The sequence below is a fragment of the Corylus avellana genome, chromosome 8 (assembly GCF_965113065.1).
Source record: "Corylus avellana chromosome 8, dhCorAvel1.hap1.2, whole genome shotgun sequence".
Lineage (NCBI taxonomy): Eukaryota > Viridiplantae > Streptophyta > Magnoliopsida > Fagales > Betulaceae > Corylus > Corylus avellana.
The window spans coordinates 22,184,983-22,198,009 of NC_142497.1; the positions used below are offsets into that span (position 1 = coordinate 22,184,983).

The following is a 13,027-nucleotide window of genomic DNA, read 5'->3' on the forward strand; positions in this document are numbered from 1 at the left end:
GTTTCTTAAAACATACACAATACTAGGATTAGAGATGTGCCTAGGAACAGGATGAGATTAAATATTAAGGTACATTAATATCATTCAAATTCTAGTTTCATTATCAAAAGTTGGGAACATTCGGCCGCCACTAATGATTTTGGTTGGCCCCGGCTTCCCTCCTATTGGCAACCTTCTTATTTATAGGGGTAGCTCCATTTTTAAATAAAAGCATCTAACGACTAAAATGTTGTCACATCACTCGTCTAAAAAAAAAAAAACAAAAAAAAAAAAAAAACAATTATTAACCTTAACTAGATTAAAATGAATAATAATAAAGTTTTTTTTTTTTTTTTAACTGACAATTTGTATTTGCATGTCGAATTTGAGTCGTAATAAGTTAATCATAACTCGACATATTTAATTAAACAAGTCAATCACTTCAATTATAATCTGCTAATTTCATGTCAGGTTCGTGTAAAAAAAATTTCAACCCTAAATGTCGTGTGTCAGATTCAAGTCTTATTAAAATATGAGTATAAAACTATGGACAAAGTTTGTTTTCCTCCAAACTGAGTTGAAGAATTTTTTTTTAACCTAGTCTATAAAAGTGACATATGCCTATTTTTTTAATAACATGAGAGATGCACATGAGTTTTTAATAAAATGTATTCCAACTTTATCCCTACTATAAAAAAATATGTGCATCTCACATGTTCAAGAGATACATGTCACTTTTATAGTATAGGTTGAAGGAAATTCCTCCAACCCAGTTTGGAGGAAAAGTTTGTTCTAAAACTATATAGGTCAACTATAATCTCGCCTATTTAATTAAATGAGAATAGACCCCTTAATCATAATCCATTAATTTTATGTTAAACTCAAATTGAGTTTGGGAGTTGTATAAAAAGTTGTTAGCCCTATTAATAAAACTTGTTAGCCGGGGATCATAACCCGTTAATTTTATATAGGTTGACCATAACCCCGCCTATTTAATTAAATGAGAATAGACCCCTTAATCATAACCCGTTAATTTTATGTTAAACTCAAATCGAGTTTGGAAGTTGTGTAAAAAGTTGTTAGCCCTACTAATAAAACTTATCGATTCATAGAACTTATATTCAAATTCCACTTCATGGTGAGAGCGGAAAACAAGAATTAGAAAAGAAAAAACAAAATGAAACAAAATTTCTTTGTTGAGTTTATTGACAATGCGAAATTTACAAAGGTTTATATAACTCTTGCATGTTCAAATTTTTCATGGAAGTCCAGATAGTTGACCTACCAATTCATCTAACAATTGATCAAGAATTTCAAGCTCACAACTTGCACCAATATCTTCATGCTTCCACATTCCCCTGTATACCCAATTTGATCCAACCAACTCTGCTCCAGTCAGCCTGGAAATTTCATCCCACATATCCACGTAGTTTTGACTCTGACACTCTTTCTTCTTTGCTCCATGATATTTGCCTTCAACTTTCTTTGTTGTTAGCTCATCGCCGATTAGATTACTGTCCTTTCGTGGAGATTGCTGCTTGTGATTTTCAAGCTCCGGCGATAACTTCCTTCGTGACTTTGAATCGGCCAAACTCGACTCTGAAATTTTGAAAAGTAAAGTTCTTGAATTTGCACATTTGAAGATGGAAAAACTTCTACTTTAGAAAGACAAAAGTAACAAACCTGATATTGGGATTTCAGGATCAGTGAGGAAATGGGCAAAATCAAGAACAGAAACAGGGCTCGAATCTTCGGAGCTGCACTCAGATTCTGTGTTTTGAACGACACAAAGACTGGTTTTTTTCCTCTCACTTAGTTTCCTTCCATGGAAGACTTCCTTCTGGTTAACGGATTTGGAAGTTTTTACTGCTTCCGGGGAACCGTATGGTTTTTCGTTGGAGTTCTTTGAAGGAGACCGAGTAATACTTGAACCTTTAGACTTGCCATTATCAGAGATTCTCTTACTCTGCTTCTTTTTGGCTTCTTGACATCCTTTGTTGTTGTTGTTGTTCTTCGTCTTCTTCTTTTCTGACACCCTCTCTGCTCTGTTCTCCCCCATTTTACATCTTTCTGCTCTTCTTTGCTTCAATTCTCCAAAACCCATTTCAGATTTCTTCCCTTTTGATCTTAACTCTTTATTCTCACCTCCAGTCTCGAAGCTGAGTATAAGAAAGTTTTCGTTTTCTAGCTCGAGGAATGTCGGCATCTCTCGGAACGACAACGTGGATTTCACCCGCCGATGCTGCCCCTGCATTGAATCAAACCCCGCCAATTGATCCGTAGAGTTCAAGGATCGGCTACGTGAAATTGAATTCGGTTTCGAACTTGCTTGCAACAGATTGTTGATCTCCGGCATCGAATCCAAACCCATCAGCCTTGCTACTATCCCTGGCGAGGCAGAGGCCTCGAATCTCTCTATACACTCCTTGGCGGCCTTCAATTCTTGATCCTTGTCACACACCACAGAATCAGCTTCTCTGATTTGATCTGAAGGGTGTGTAGGAAGGTTACCAGAGCAGAGAATTCTGCGCAATATGCCGGCGAGACACCCGGCAGTGGCACTCTTTGAATTACACATGTTTACATCAAAAGAGGCAGAGGAGGAAGACGACGAAAAAGAAGGAGAAGAAGAAGAAGAAGATAACAACTTCATGATGAAGTTTTGAAAGAGAAACAGTGAGTTGGGTCTGTGGAATTTCAACTTTCAACTTTCAACTAGCAAAAGGAGTAGTAGTTTACAGAAGAAGAAAAAAAAGAAAAAGAAAAAAGCAATGGGGGAAAAAGAGAGAGATTTGAATTTGTTGTTCCATGACAGAGAAAAGTGCTGGGAGAGAGTGTGAGAGGTGGCGGGCTTTGCGTTTGAATGTTGGGCACTGGCGAAGTGGTGAAAGGGGGTGTTCAGGAATATGTTTCCACGCGCGGTGTAAAGTCAATTTGTGCAATTTGTTGTCTTGTGCGTATGGCTCAAACATGCAGCAACCCTCTCTGGGTGCCTTATCGTACTAACACTGCTCTTTGCAGCTAAAGAAATGCAGCAAAAGAGGGTCCCTTTAGTTGTCTATCTATGACTGCTATAGTGCCAAGAAAAAAAGTAATTATATTGAGCAGAATCCTTTATAATTTGACGATGTGACTGATATAAACTCTCGGTAAAACTTATCTTTAAAAATAGGCTTATAAAAGAATAGTGCTCAAGAGCTTATATATACACAGTTAAGATTAGACTTAACTCATATGGGACATTAGGATCGTAAAATACTACTACACTCCGCAGCCGACGTTCATGACGGCTCACTCTATCGACACTGACCTAATGGTAGTCATTTCTCTTTTGGTAACTCTACTTTTTTATCAGTATTAATCAATGACTTAATATTATACTCATACATAGTAGCAAGACATTTTAATACGGCATATAGGTCGCCTTCTTCGTGACTCGACCACTATGCCGCAACTTATTTTATCATATACTTAACATGGTGGCCAACTAGCTTTGATACCAAATTATACAAACTTTGGGTAAAACTCATTATTGAAAACCAGCTTACAAGTAAAAGGTGCTCAACAACTTATATATATATGGTTAAGATTAAACTTAACCTATGTGCAACACTATGATCGTAACAGTGACTGCAAAAATTAGTTTTAAGATTAGTTTTTTTTTCTTTTTTGAAGATTTAAGGATTGATTCTTACAATCATGTCATTCAGTTGTATAAGAGTTTACTAAATAACATTATTTATTAAAAAATAAATAGACTTACGACTTTATTATATCTGTCCTAATATGACATTATCCTTTCAAAAAAATAAAAAAAGTTACATGATGGGGCAATTTGTTAAAAAATATATTTGTCCAGCCTCCCTTATTGAACCTCTACACCGCCACTAGAGCCTCTTAAAGTGACATACTACTCCAAGACTCATCAAGTTGCCATTGATGAGCCTAGGGTGGTCCGCCACCTCGAGGGGTGATTGCAGTTACCTTCGATGTGCCATGTAGTGGCCACAACCAAACAGCTCGGATTTAGTGGTTACGTAGCCCGACCACCCCCCATATTGTAGTTGGGGTTGAGCCGTTGAGGGTAGCTCCAACCAAGAGAAAATGGGTGCAATTTTTTTGTTTTTTGTCAACATGACACTTTTGTGTAAGGAATTGAGATCTCAAACATTTTGGTTTGGGCATCACATCGTGGGAAAGTTTATATTAAATTCACTTGTTTAAATAAATTTTGAATTGTTGAACCATTTTCAGATAAACAATTTCATATGAATTGTCTTATATGTGGGATTTGAATTAGGACAATTTAACATCTAAATTCCCGCTATAAGTGCAACACTACACACGAGGGAGCAAATGGAAAATCTAATTGTGTATACTATATTTGTGAATAGTATTAAGGGGGAGGCGACATGATGAGATGAGCAATCCAATAAGGGTGTCCTACGAGCAGTGGGGTGACCAAACTCTATTGGGTTTCGCAATTTGCAGCCGAAGAAACTGACTTTTTGGTGGTTTGTTCAAACTGAGCTAAGCCACTTTAGAGAGGTTCCCCCCCACCCCACCCCCACTGACTCGTTGTTTTTGCCCCAAAAAAGGCAGAAAGAGTGAGTGCTGCTGTGGAATGCTTTTGTTGTTGGGGATCGCAAAAAGTATTGAAAGGAGGAGTGGGGCTTACGTAGCCCTTCCTTCTGTTGTTTTTGAGTTGTTGTGTTATATGACGACATCCATTTTTTTGGTCCCATTTCATATTTGGGATTTTTCATTACTTCCAACTATTTCGACTGTTTCTTGTTGTGAGAATGTGAGAATAAAAATACCCTGGAAAACTACCTTTTGCCTCTATGAATTATAACGCTTTGACACTTTTTTTCATGAATTGTCAACTGTACTATTTTGCTTCTATAAACTATCATTTTGTGCTCAAAACCCCTTTCTGTCAGTCAAAGTCGTTAACTCAGACGGTCAATCCGTCACTTCGCGTTACTTTGCCATCATGAACTATAATGCATTGTCACTTTGTCCCATGAACTACAACACAATTATTTGGACTAATAAGAAGTTATTGAAGCCCATTTTTGGTTTCTTTTGCTTTCCTTTTTATTGTATGGAACCCAAGCGTACTTTTCTTTTCTTGTAATGAATTTATCTTGCCTAAAAAAACAAACAAAACAAAGAGAGTTTGTGGCTTGTGCACTCAAAAGCCCAAAAGCCAGAACAAAATTTATTTATGACCATTTAAACTGCATTTACTGGTCACCGGGCTCAAAACAGTGTCCACTGAATATTTGGACCAACGAGGATGCAGCTTGGAGTTTGTCTTGGGAGTCTGGATACATGATAGTTGGGCTCATCTTATGGGCTTAATCCACTGACCCAGGCATTGGTCGGCTTGGTTGGCCCATTGACATCCTTGGGCCTGATATTCTGGAAGTTGAAAGCAAAAAAATAAATAATAATAATAATAATTTGAATCATAAAATGAACTCTTTATTCTATTATACTTTTAGGGGACATATTAATTTAATAGACTAAAATAAAGGAATTTCTTCATAGCAAAATAAAACTATGTGAAAAGAAAAATGACAAAAAAGAAGGCAGGGAGCTGCTGGGTATAATAGCTACACAATATTCTCAAGTGTATAAAATAATAATAATAATAATAATAATAAAATGTGGTGAAATTGTCCTCTTGTTGACTGTACGGACCACATGCATGCTGAAAGTTGAGCTTCACAATTAATAGTATTCATCCAAAAATGCTGGGGTGGGTAGCCTTGGAATCCGTTCATCGAGATTTAAACTTCACATAAAAAATGATTTCTAATTCCAAAAATGTTGTTAATTCTCGGCTTTTGGGTTAACTATCTTTTTGATTTTCGTGTTTTACGTTTTTTACTCAAATTTCTCTTTTATGTCTTCAAAAGGAGTCTGTCTAGGCGGCTGTCAAATTGAGGCAGCCAAACGTGGTCTAATACGTAGTTGTTTCTAAAAAATAAAATAATAATAATAAAAAAAAATTGAAATAAAAATTGTGTTGTTTTTTTTTTTTTTTATTAGCTAAATTTTTATGAGTTAATATTTAGATTTTAATGTCTTAAAACTAGTTTTTGGATTCAAAACTAAAACCTAAGGATGAAAGGTTAACTTTTTAGGGATGGTATCACCATAAAGGGATTCGGTCATCCTAAATTTAGTGCTAATGCTTCAAATTCGGTCATCTATAATCCCCATTGTAAACTTTTTTCTCTTCAATTAAAAAAAAAAAAATCACTTAGTAGACACTTGGCTGACTTTTGGCAGCCGAAAATCTCTACTTCTTCAAAAGTGTCGAAATTTTTATTTATTTATTTATTTATGGTTTATCATTTTACTCCTCCATCTATATTCCATACATTTATGTTTATTTATAAAACATATTGATATTATAATGATTATCGGTTTTTAAATAAATCATTGCTAAAAGGAAAAATTAAAAAAGAATGATCAACATTGTCATATCAGCCTAACATCATAGAATGCAGTATATAATATTTCTCAACTTCAAAAATAAAAAAAAAATAAAAAAATAAAAAAATAAAATAAAAATAAAAAAAATAAAAAAAAAAAGAAGAAGAAGAAGAAGAAAAAGAACGGTTTGTGGGGGTAGAAAGTAGAAACACATCCATAGGTGGTAATGGATTCCCCACAAGTGTGCAACAATAGCTCCGTTTGTTAAACTTTTATTTATTTTTCCCTTTTTTTTTTTTTTTTTTTTTCAAAATAAAAACATGGGTAAATGTATAATAAATTTCTGAGAAAACACATGAAAACTAAAAACACCCTCATTTTTTTTTTTTTTTTAAACCCTTTGGGTCAATCGAAAAGGTGTGTTAAATCTCTCCGTTACATTTTCTCCCAATTTTCTAACGCCTGTCCATTCATTCCAAAATGAATCGTTTTGCTGAGGCCGTGAAAAATGAATGTACTATGCTATGTTCACCCCTCTTTCCATGTTCTAATACATAGGAAGATCTCAAGCGGCTGAATTGGTTGTTTCCAGGAAGATTAAGAGCATGTACCATGTTCAAACTCCAAAATGTTTGATTACTTGAAAACATTGTTGACTTAGATTTTTGGCAATCTTTATGGTCCTGTAATTAATATAGTTTGATTTCTCATCTATTGAGATATCTAATATTGACTTCAAATGTTTCAGAAAGCTGTGTCTTGAGTGTTTTGAGAGTTAGCTATGTGCCATGTCTCTGAAAACATGCAAAATGGATGCCGTGCTAAGCTTCCATATTAATTGTTTCCATCCATCGGTGCCTAGATACGTGCGTAATTGAGTATAAGATTGAGAATTTGACATGACTTGGGGGTCTTAAAATACATTGGTAGAACCGTAGAAGTTAGGAAGACATGAACAAGAAGTTAAGCCCACAATAATTAATCCACTTTGTCTTAATTTTTCAATGCACAATCTCTTCTCCATTATTGGTTACATTAAATACGCTTTACACCCATTTCTCATGTTTGGTAACCATCAATTTCATTAGGGATAGAATTAAAATTTCTCGTCAAGGGACCAAAACATTAATAATGGGTTGTCGAGACTATGTTTGATGAGAAAATATAACAGAGAGATTTAAGATATCTTTTCGATTGACCCACGGAGTTGAAATTGAAAAAAAAAATAAAATAAAAAATAAAAAAATTGAAGATGTTTTTAGTTTTCACGCGTTGACTCATAAATTTATTATATATTTACCCTAAAAACATTAACAAAATACACAAAATACTCATAAATCATTCAAAATAATTTTTATTTTTAAGTCACACCATAACACTTTTACAACTAAAAAAACACCCCTCAAAACAAAGAAATCTAGTGTCTTTCCATCTCTTTTCTTTTTGGGAAGTTTTATTCGAAAAAGGCTCTGTTGATATTCTCACCGCCCATTACAAAGCAAGAAAGTAGTGGGCATGCCAATGCCATCCACCATGTCCGAAGCTTTTTGTTAATAATGTCAAAAGTTCTCTGATTCTACTTTAAAAGAAATGAAAAGGCTTTTCCCTCCCCCCTCTGTCAATGAATTATGAAGGTGTCAGACATCTTTTACTAGGAAGATAATTAAGAATTTCTGTCATATTCTCTGCCTTCGATTTGTCATATTCACCAAAAGTTCTTTGGTGTATCTGGGTAAAGTTAATGCACTCATTTACAATCTTCAAGCTTCACCTCATGGGGTAAGTTTTGAATCTTTTGATAGCCAAAGTTGAGGTAATGGCACATGCATATAACAGGACTCATGTCAATCATGTGTTAAAAATCTCATAATAATTAAAGATGGTGCACAAAACTGGTTGAAATTGAGGGGAACCATGTGTTATAAATCTCGTGAATTAAAGTGTGATTCAGATGTCACGTATGGTTTAATTAGACACAGATTAAGGCGTTTAGTGATTTATTCAAAATAAGTAATTATTTGTAGAATTATAATTGGAGTTGATTTTTTTCCCTCTTTGATGTGAAGAATAAACGAGGTAAAATTTTGATTGAGCGTGCCTAACTTGGCTTATAAATAAATGGACAGAAATTTCCTCTAAACCAGTTTGAAGGAAATATCCTCCTATTCATTTAAAATAGTGTTAAATATCTATAAAAATTTAAAATGTACATTAAATTCTTAAGGTCATTATAGCACTTTACTAACTTAAACTAACGTTTTAAATGTTTATAGACACTTGGCACTATTTTAAATGGGTTGGAGGATATTTCTTCTAGACTGGTTTGGAGAAAATTTCTAAATAAATAGCACGTGTATTTCAGCAATAAGTTAGGGTTTATTGCTGATATTTCTTCCAGACTGCTTTCCTAAATTTCTTCAGATTTATGTTGCTTACCTTTTTGATTTGTTTGAACAAATATGGTCGAATATATGTCAAAATATTTCTGTTGCATTTTTTTTTTTATTATATTTCAAGTTTTGCAATTTTATTGCCAATATTCTTAGAATAGTTTTAGTTAAGTATAGTATCAAGAAGACTAGATCTTCTAATTTTCAAGTGGTGGCTCAGAAAAGAATAAAAAAAAAAAAAAAAACGAAATAGATCTCAAGTGGCTGTATCCACAACCACAAGATTTCTAGCCTTTGCCCAAACAGTAATCTAAGCACCAAAAAGATGTTAATATACCCATCTTGATGTATATATTCTACTTACAACTTGTCTCCTCGAAAGAATGACCTTTTTAGTATGGGATCCCGTGCGATAGAGCTATCTTGTTATTTTTACGAAGCACCTGCTTGTATGCCCGGACAAGCTTATTGCACAAAATCTAAATCTATTCTTTCCACTTTAACATATTCTTTATGTAAAAGGAGTGACAAGACACACCCAAAACTTCGAAAAGAGCCTTAACACAATTAGGTTTCGAGTACCTCATTAAAGCAGTAACATCATACCAAATATTAGCTTAGAGAAAGGTATGCTTTATCATCAAAATACAACTATTTGAAAGTTCATCATAACATAACAATCATTTTCTCCATTGTGGAGAAAAGAAGAGGATCTAGATCTCATAATTTTGGAAATAAAAGATACAAATTGAAGTCTCCCTAGCTTATAACAGACATCAATGGACCAATTCTGAACTAGAAATATGGTTATCAAACAACTGCCAAAACTTCATCCCCAAGAATCAGTCAGGCTTGCTGAGGGAAGATTTATACAACTCAGGGTCAGTCTGGTAATAGACTATGTCTCCATTGTCATTGACATAGTGGTCTTCTGCAATGCTTCTTACTAGATTCTTGATCAAGTGAATTGGAAAAGGCCCAGATCTCTTTGGCTCACGATAGTACTTTCCAAGCACTGGTTTAGCTGCCTTAGTCTGCATAAGAAGCATTAAAACTTTAAGAATCAACTCTTTTACTAAAATGCAACAATAATTTGCTGAGGTGATAGAGAAAAAAGCTAAGCACCGCTTCCACTAGATGATAGTGTGGGATTTGAGGGAAGAGATGATGAATAACATGGGTGCCAATATCATGGTGGATGTTATTGAACATTCCATAATCACGATCAACTGTTGTGAGCCCTCCTCTTAGATAGCTCCATTCCTGTCAAGATACAAACATGAAAGATAATGAAGCCTTTTCTTTTTTAGATAACCGGAGTATTTGGGGTTTCGCGGAATTGTTTGCACTCAATGGGATTGAACCTTAGATCTAATGTTTCATGAGGGGTTAATAGTAATTAGTTGGGAGATGAACAAAGACATTTTTGAGTACCTTGCCGCGGTACCAAGGAAGCTTCTGCTCATAACCATGGTGATGTAAATAAGTCACAAGGTCCAGCCACATTACAAAAATCTGTGAACAATTGAGTGTTCAATAAGTACATTACAATTAGAGAAATGTAAAGAATTCTATGAAGTTATCAGCAGGCAAAAGAAATTTTACCCACCAAGTGAGGAATACCGTAAAGCTTTAGCATTTGAATGGGGCCTATTGCATAGGATAGAGAGATAAGTAGAGCAGCCATTACAGACCAGCACAAGGTTGAAGTTATCACATCTTTCCTTTCATTGGGGGTGAACAGTTTGCTGTATGGGTTGAAGTGGGAGCCTTGCTTTCCTGGACTTCGACTCCACTGAGATTTCATCCAGCAGGAAAAAAATTAGACCATGACAAGCACACGAGATTTGAAATTACAGAGACAAGCTTTCTCACCAAGTAGAAAGGATATGCAAACAGGGGAAAAGGCACTGTGAATCTCAGCAATCGGGTGCTGTAACTCAAACTCTTGTATAACTTCTCAGTCAACTGGGAAAGATGAAAAAAGAATTACTACAAATTGAAGATAAAAAAAACCTCAGCCCCATATATTAATTATATGCATTTTTTTTCTAAAATTATTATAATAGAAGAGAGATAATACCGGAACCCATGACTCGTCATTCTCGACATTCCCATGGTTCTGGTGATGAGTTCTGTGGCTAATTCTCCTGTAGGATTCAGAGATTAGCATACATTTTTTTCATTGGTTGAAAAAGTTGATTGAGAAATGAAAGTTGTTACGAAAACCCACCATCCATGGTAGGGTACAAGAATTGCAGAATGCAAGATATGCCCCACCACATTATTTAGCTCTGGGTTATCGGAAAAGCTTCCATGGCCACTGTTGAATCGAAACAGAAGACATTGTAAAACAGAGTATATGAATGAATGAATGAATGCATTAATGGTAAACAAGAAAGTTAGAGGATGGAAGGCAAAGAATGCAGAAAAGTAAGCGATTACCAATCATGTCCAAGAACAAAAATAGCCCAGAACATTGTTCCCTGAGCAGCCCAATAGAGCGGAAAAAAGGTCCAAGAATCGAAGTAGATTGCAGCAGCAACCAATGCAACAACCACAAAGATATCCCTGAGAGCATAACTGAGAGACATCCAGGGATTCTTGACCCAGCAATGCTTGGGAATGGCAGCTCGGATCTCAGCAATCTTAAAGGGAGGCGGCGCACTTGGGTCGAAATCATCTTTTCCAGGAATCCCATGAAAGCCATTACCAAACCCTCCTGCATTCTCCATCTCTTCAAGCACTGGTTCTTTCATTGGAGACCTAATCGAGAATGTGGACAGGCAGGGGGTTGGTTGTAACTTGTAAGATGAAAGGTCTACACAAGGCAAGGCCTTTATATATATAAGATGAAAGATATGAAATGAATGGAGGGAGGGATAGATGCGCACGTGAGAGTGGAAACACACAGGAGATTGAGAGAATCTGTCTCTGGATGCGCCCTACTTGCCGTGTTACACAACAGAAACGGTTACACAAACACATGTATGTAGGATTTGCACATGGTCCAAGGGGGTTACCAAGATTACACAATATGCCGACTTTTTTAAGGAGTGGCCTCCAAAGTTGCAGGCCTTCCGGTCCCCCACAGACACCATCATTATACAACTTATGCTAATTTCCGTAGCTGCTTCAAATTGCCAACCTGCTGGACTGCCCTTAAAATATTATTATTATTATTATTATTATTATTATTATTTTAGGGATCATGGCCGAAACTAGGCCATGTACAAGGAAATTGTGAATTGATTATAGTACGTGGGCATGATGGTCGAAAACTTGAAGGCCTTTTTTTTTTTTTTTTTTTTTTAGGGTGTTAGAATATATTCAGAATATGTTCCGAATATATTATGAGCTTTGATATTATTGGATTTATATTCTTAGTATAGGTTGATTTATAATGTTTCCTTTTAAAAGTTGACTTTTTTTTTTTTTTTTTTCTTTTTCTTTTTTTGAAAAAGTATTCCGATGTGTGTATGCGTGTAAAATAATTCTAGAAATTACTCTTATGTCACTTTAAGAATGATGTGACTTTTTAAAATCACATTTTAATCAAAATTTAGAGGCTTTTAGTATTACTAGTCTGTTTTTTTTTTTTTTTTTTTTTTTTTTTTTTAATTTTTAATTTTAATTTTAAAAAGAGAAAATGAAAGAAAAAGGGAAGTGTGTTTCAAACAAAGCCAATTAAAATAAAGGGTGTTTATAAATATGAGCAGTGATTTACATAACACTAGTGTGCATGAACAGTCATGCAAGTGTTATAATATATATATATATATATACTGTTTAAATAATTATTTAATTATATTTTATAATTAAATAACATAGGTGTGCATGATTGTTCATGCACGCCAGTGTTATATATATAACTAGCGTATAAATATATGAGAAAATATACTTTAGCCCATCGAATTATCACTCATTTTGAAAAGGTTTTAGTTTTTTTAATTTTTTTTTTGGGACATCGGGCACATGGCATATTTTGATTGGTTTGACGTATCGAACTAACATTTTATAATTAAATAACACAGGCGTGCATGACTGTTTATGCACGCCAGTGTTATATATATCACTAGCCTATAAATATATGAGAAAATATAATTTAGCCCATCAAATTATCACTCATTTTGAAAAGGTTTTAGTTTGTTTAATTTTTTCTTCATTTTTTAATTTTTTTATTGGGACATAGGACACATGGCATATTT

The 13,027-nt window shown here is 34.6% G+C and overlaps 2 protein-coding genes across 2 annotated transcripts; both read right to left on the minus strand.

Annotated features, from left to right (window-relative positions):
• Window positions 1-1,157: 1,157 nt before the first annotated feature.
• LOC132164416 (uncharacterized) lies at window positions 1,158-2,679 on the minus strand. The gene is made up of 2 exons (XM_059574924.2): window positions 1,663-2,679; window positions 1,158-1,578 (listed from the first exon to the last, which is right to left on the minus strand). The coding sequence occupies exons 1-2, from the start codon at window positions 2,630-2,632 to the stop codon at window positions 1,238-1,240; spliced, it is 1,311 nt and encodes a 436-aa protein (XP_059430907.2). The 5' UTR covers window positions 2,633-2,679; the 3' UTR covers window positions 1,158-1,237.
• A 6,732-nt stretch (window positions 2,680-9,411) lies between these two features.
• LOC132163977 (omega-3 fatty acid desaturase, endoplasmic reticulum) lies at window positions 9,412-11,730 on the minus strand. The gene is made up of 8 exons (XM_059574369.2): window positions 11,265-11,730; window positions 11,053-11,142; window positions 10,903-10,969; window positions 10,695-10,787; window positions 10,429-10,614; window positions 10,254-10,334; window positions 9,945-10,082; window positions 9,412-9,853 (listed from the first exon to the last, which is right to left on the minus strand). The coding sequence occupies exons 1-8, from the start codon at window positions 11,576-11,578 to the stop codon at window positions 9,662-9,664; spliced, it is 1,161 nt and encodes a 386-aa protein (XP_059430352.2). The 5' UTR covers window positions 11,579-11,730; the 3' UTR covers window positions 9,412-9,661.
• Window positions 11,731-13,027: the final 1,297 nt, after the last annotated feature.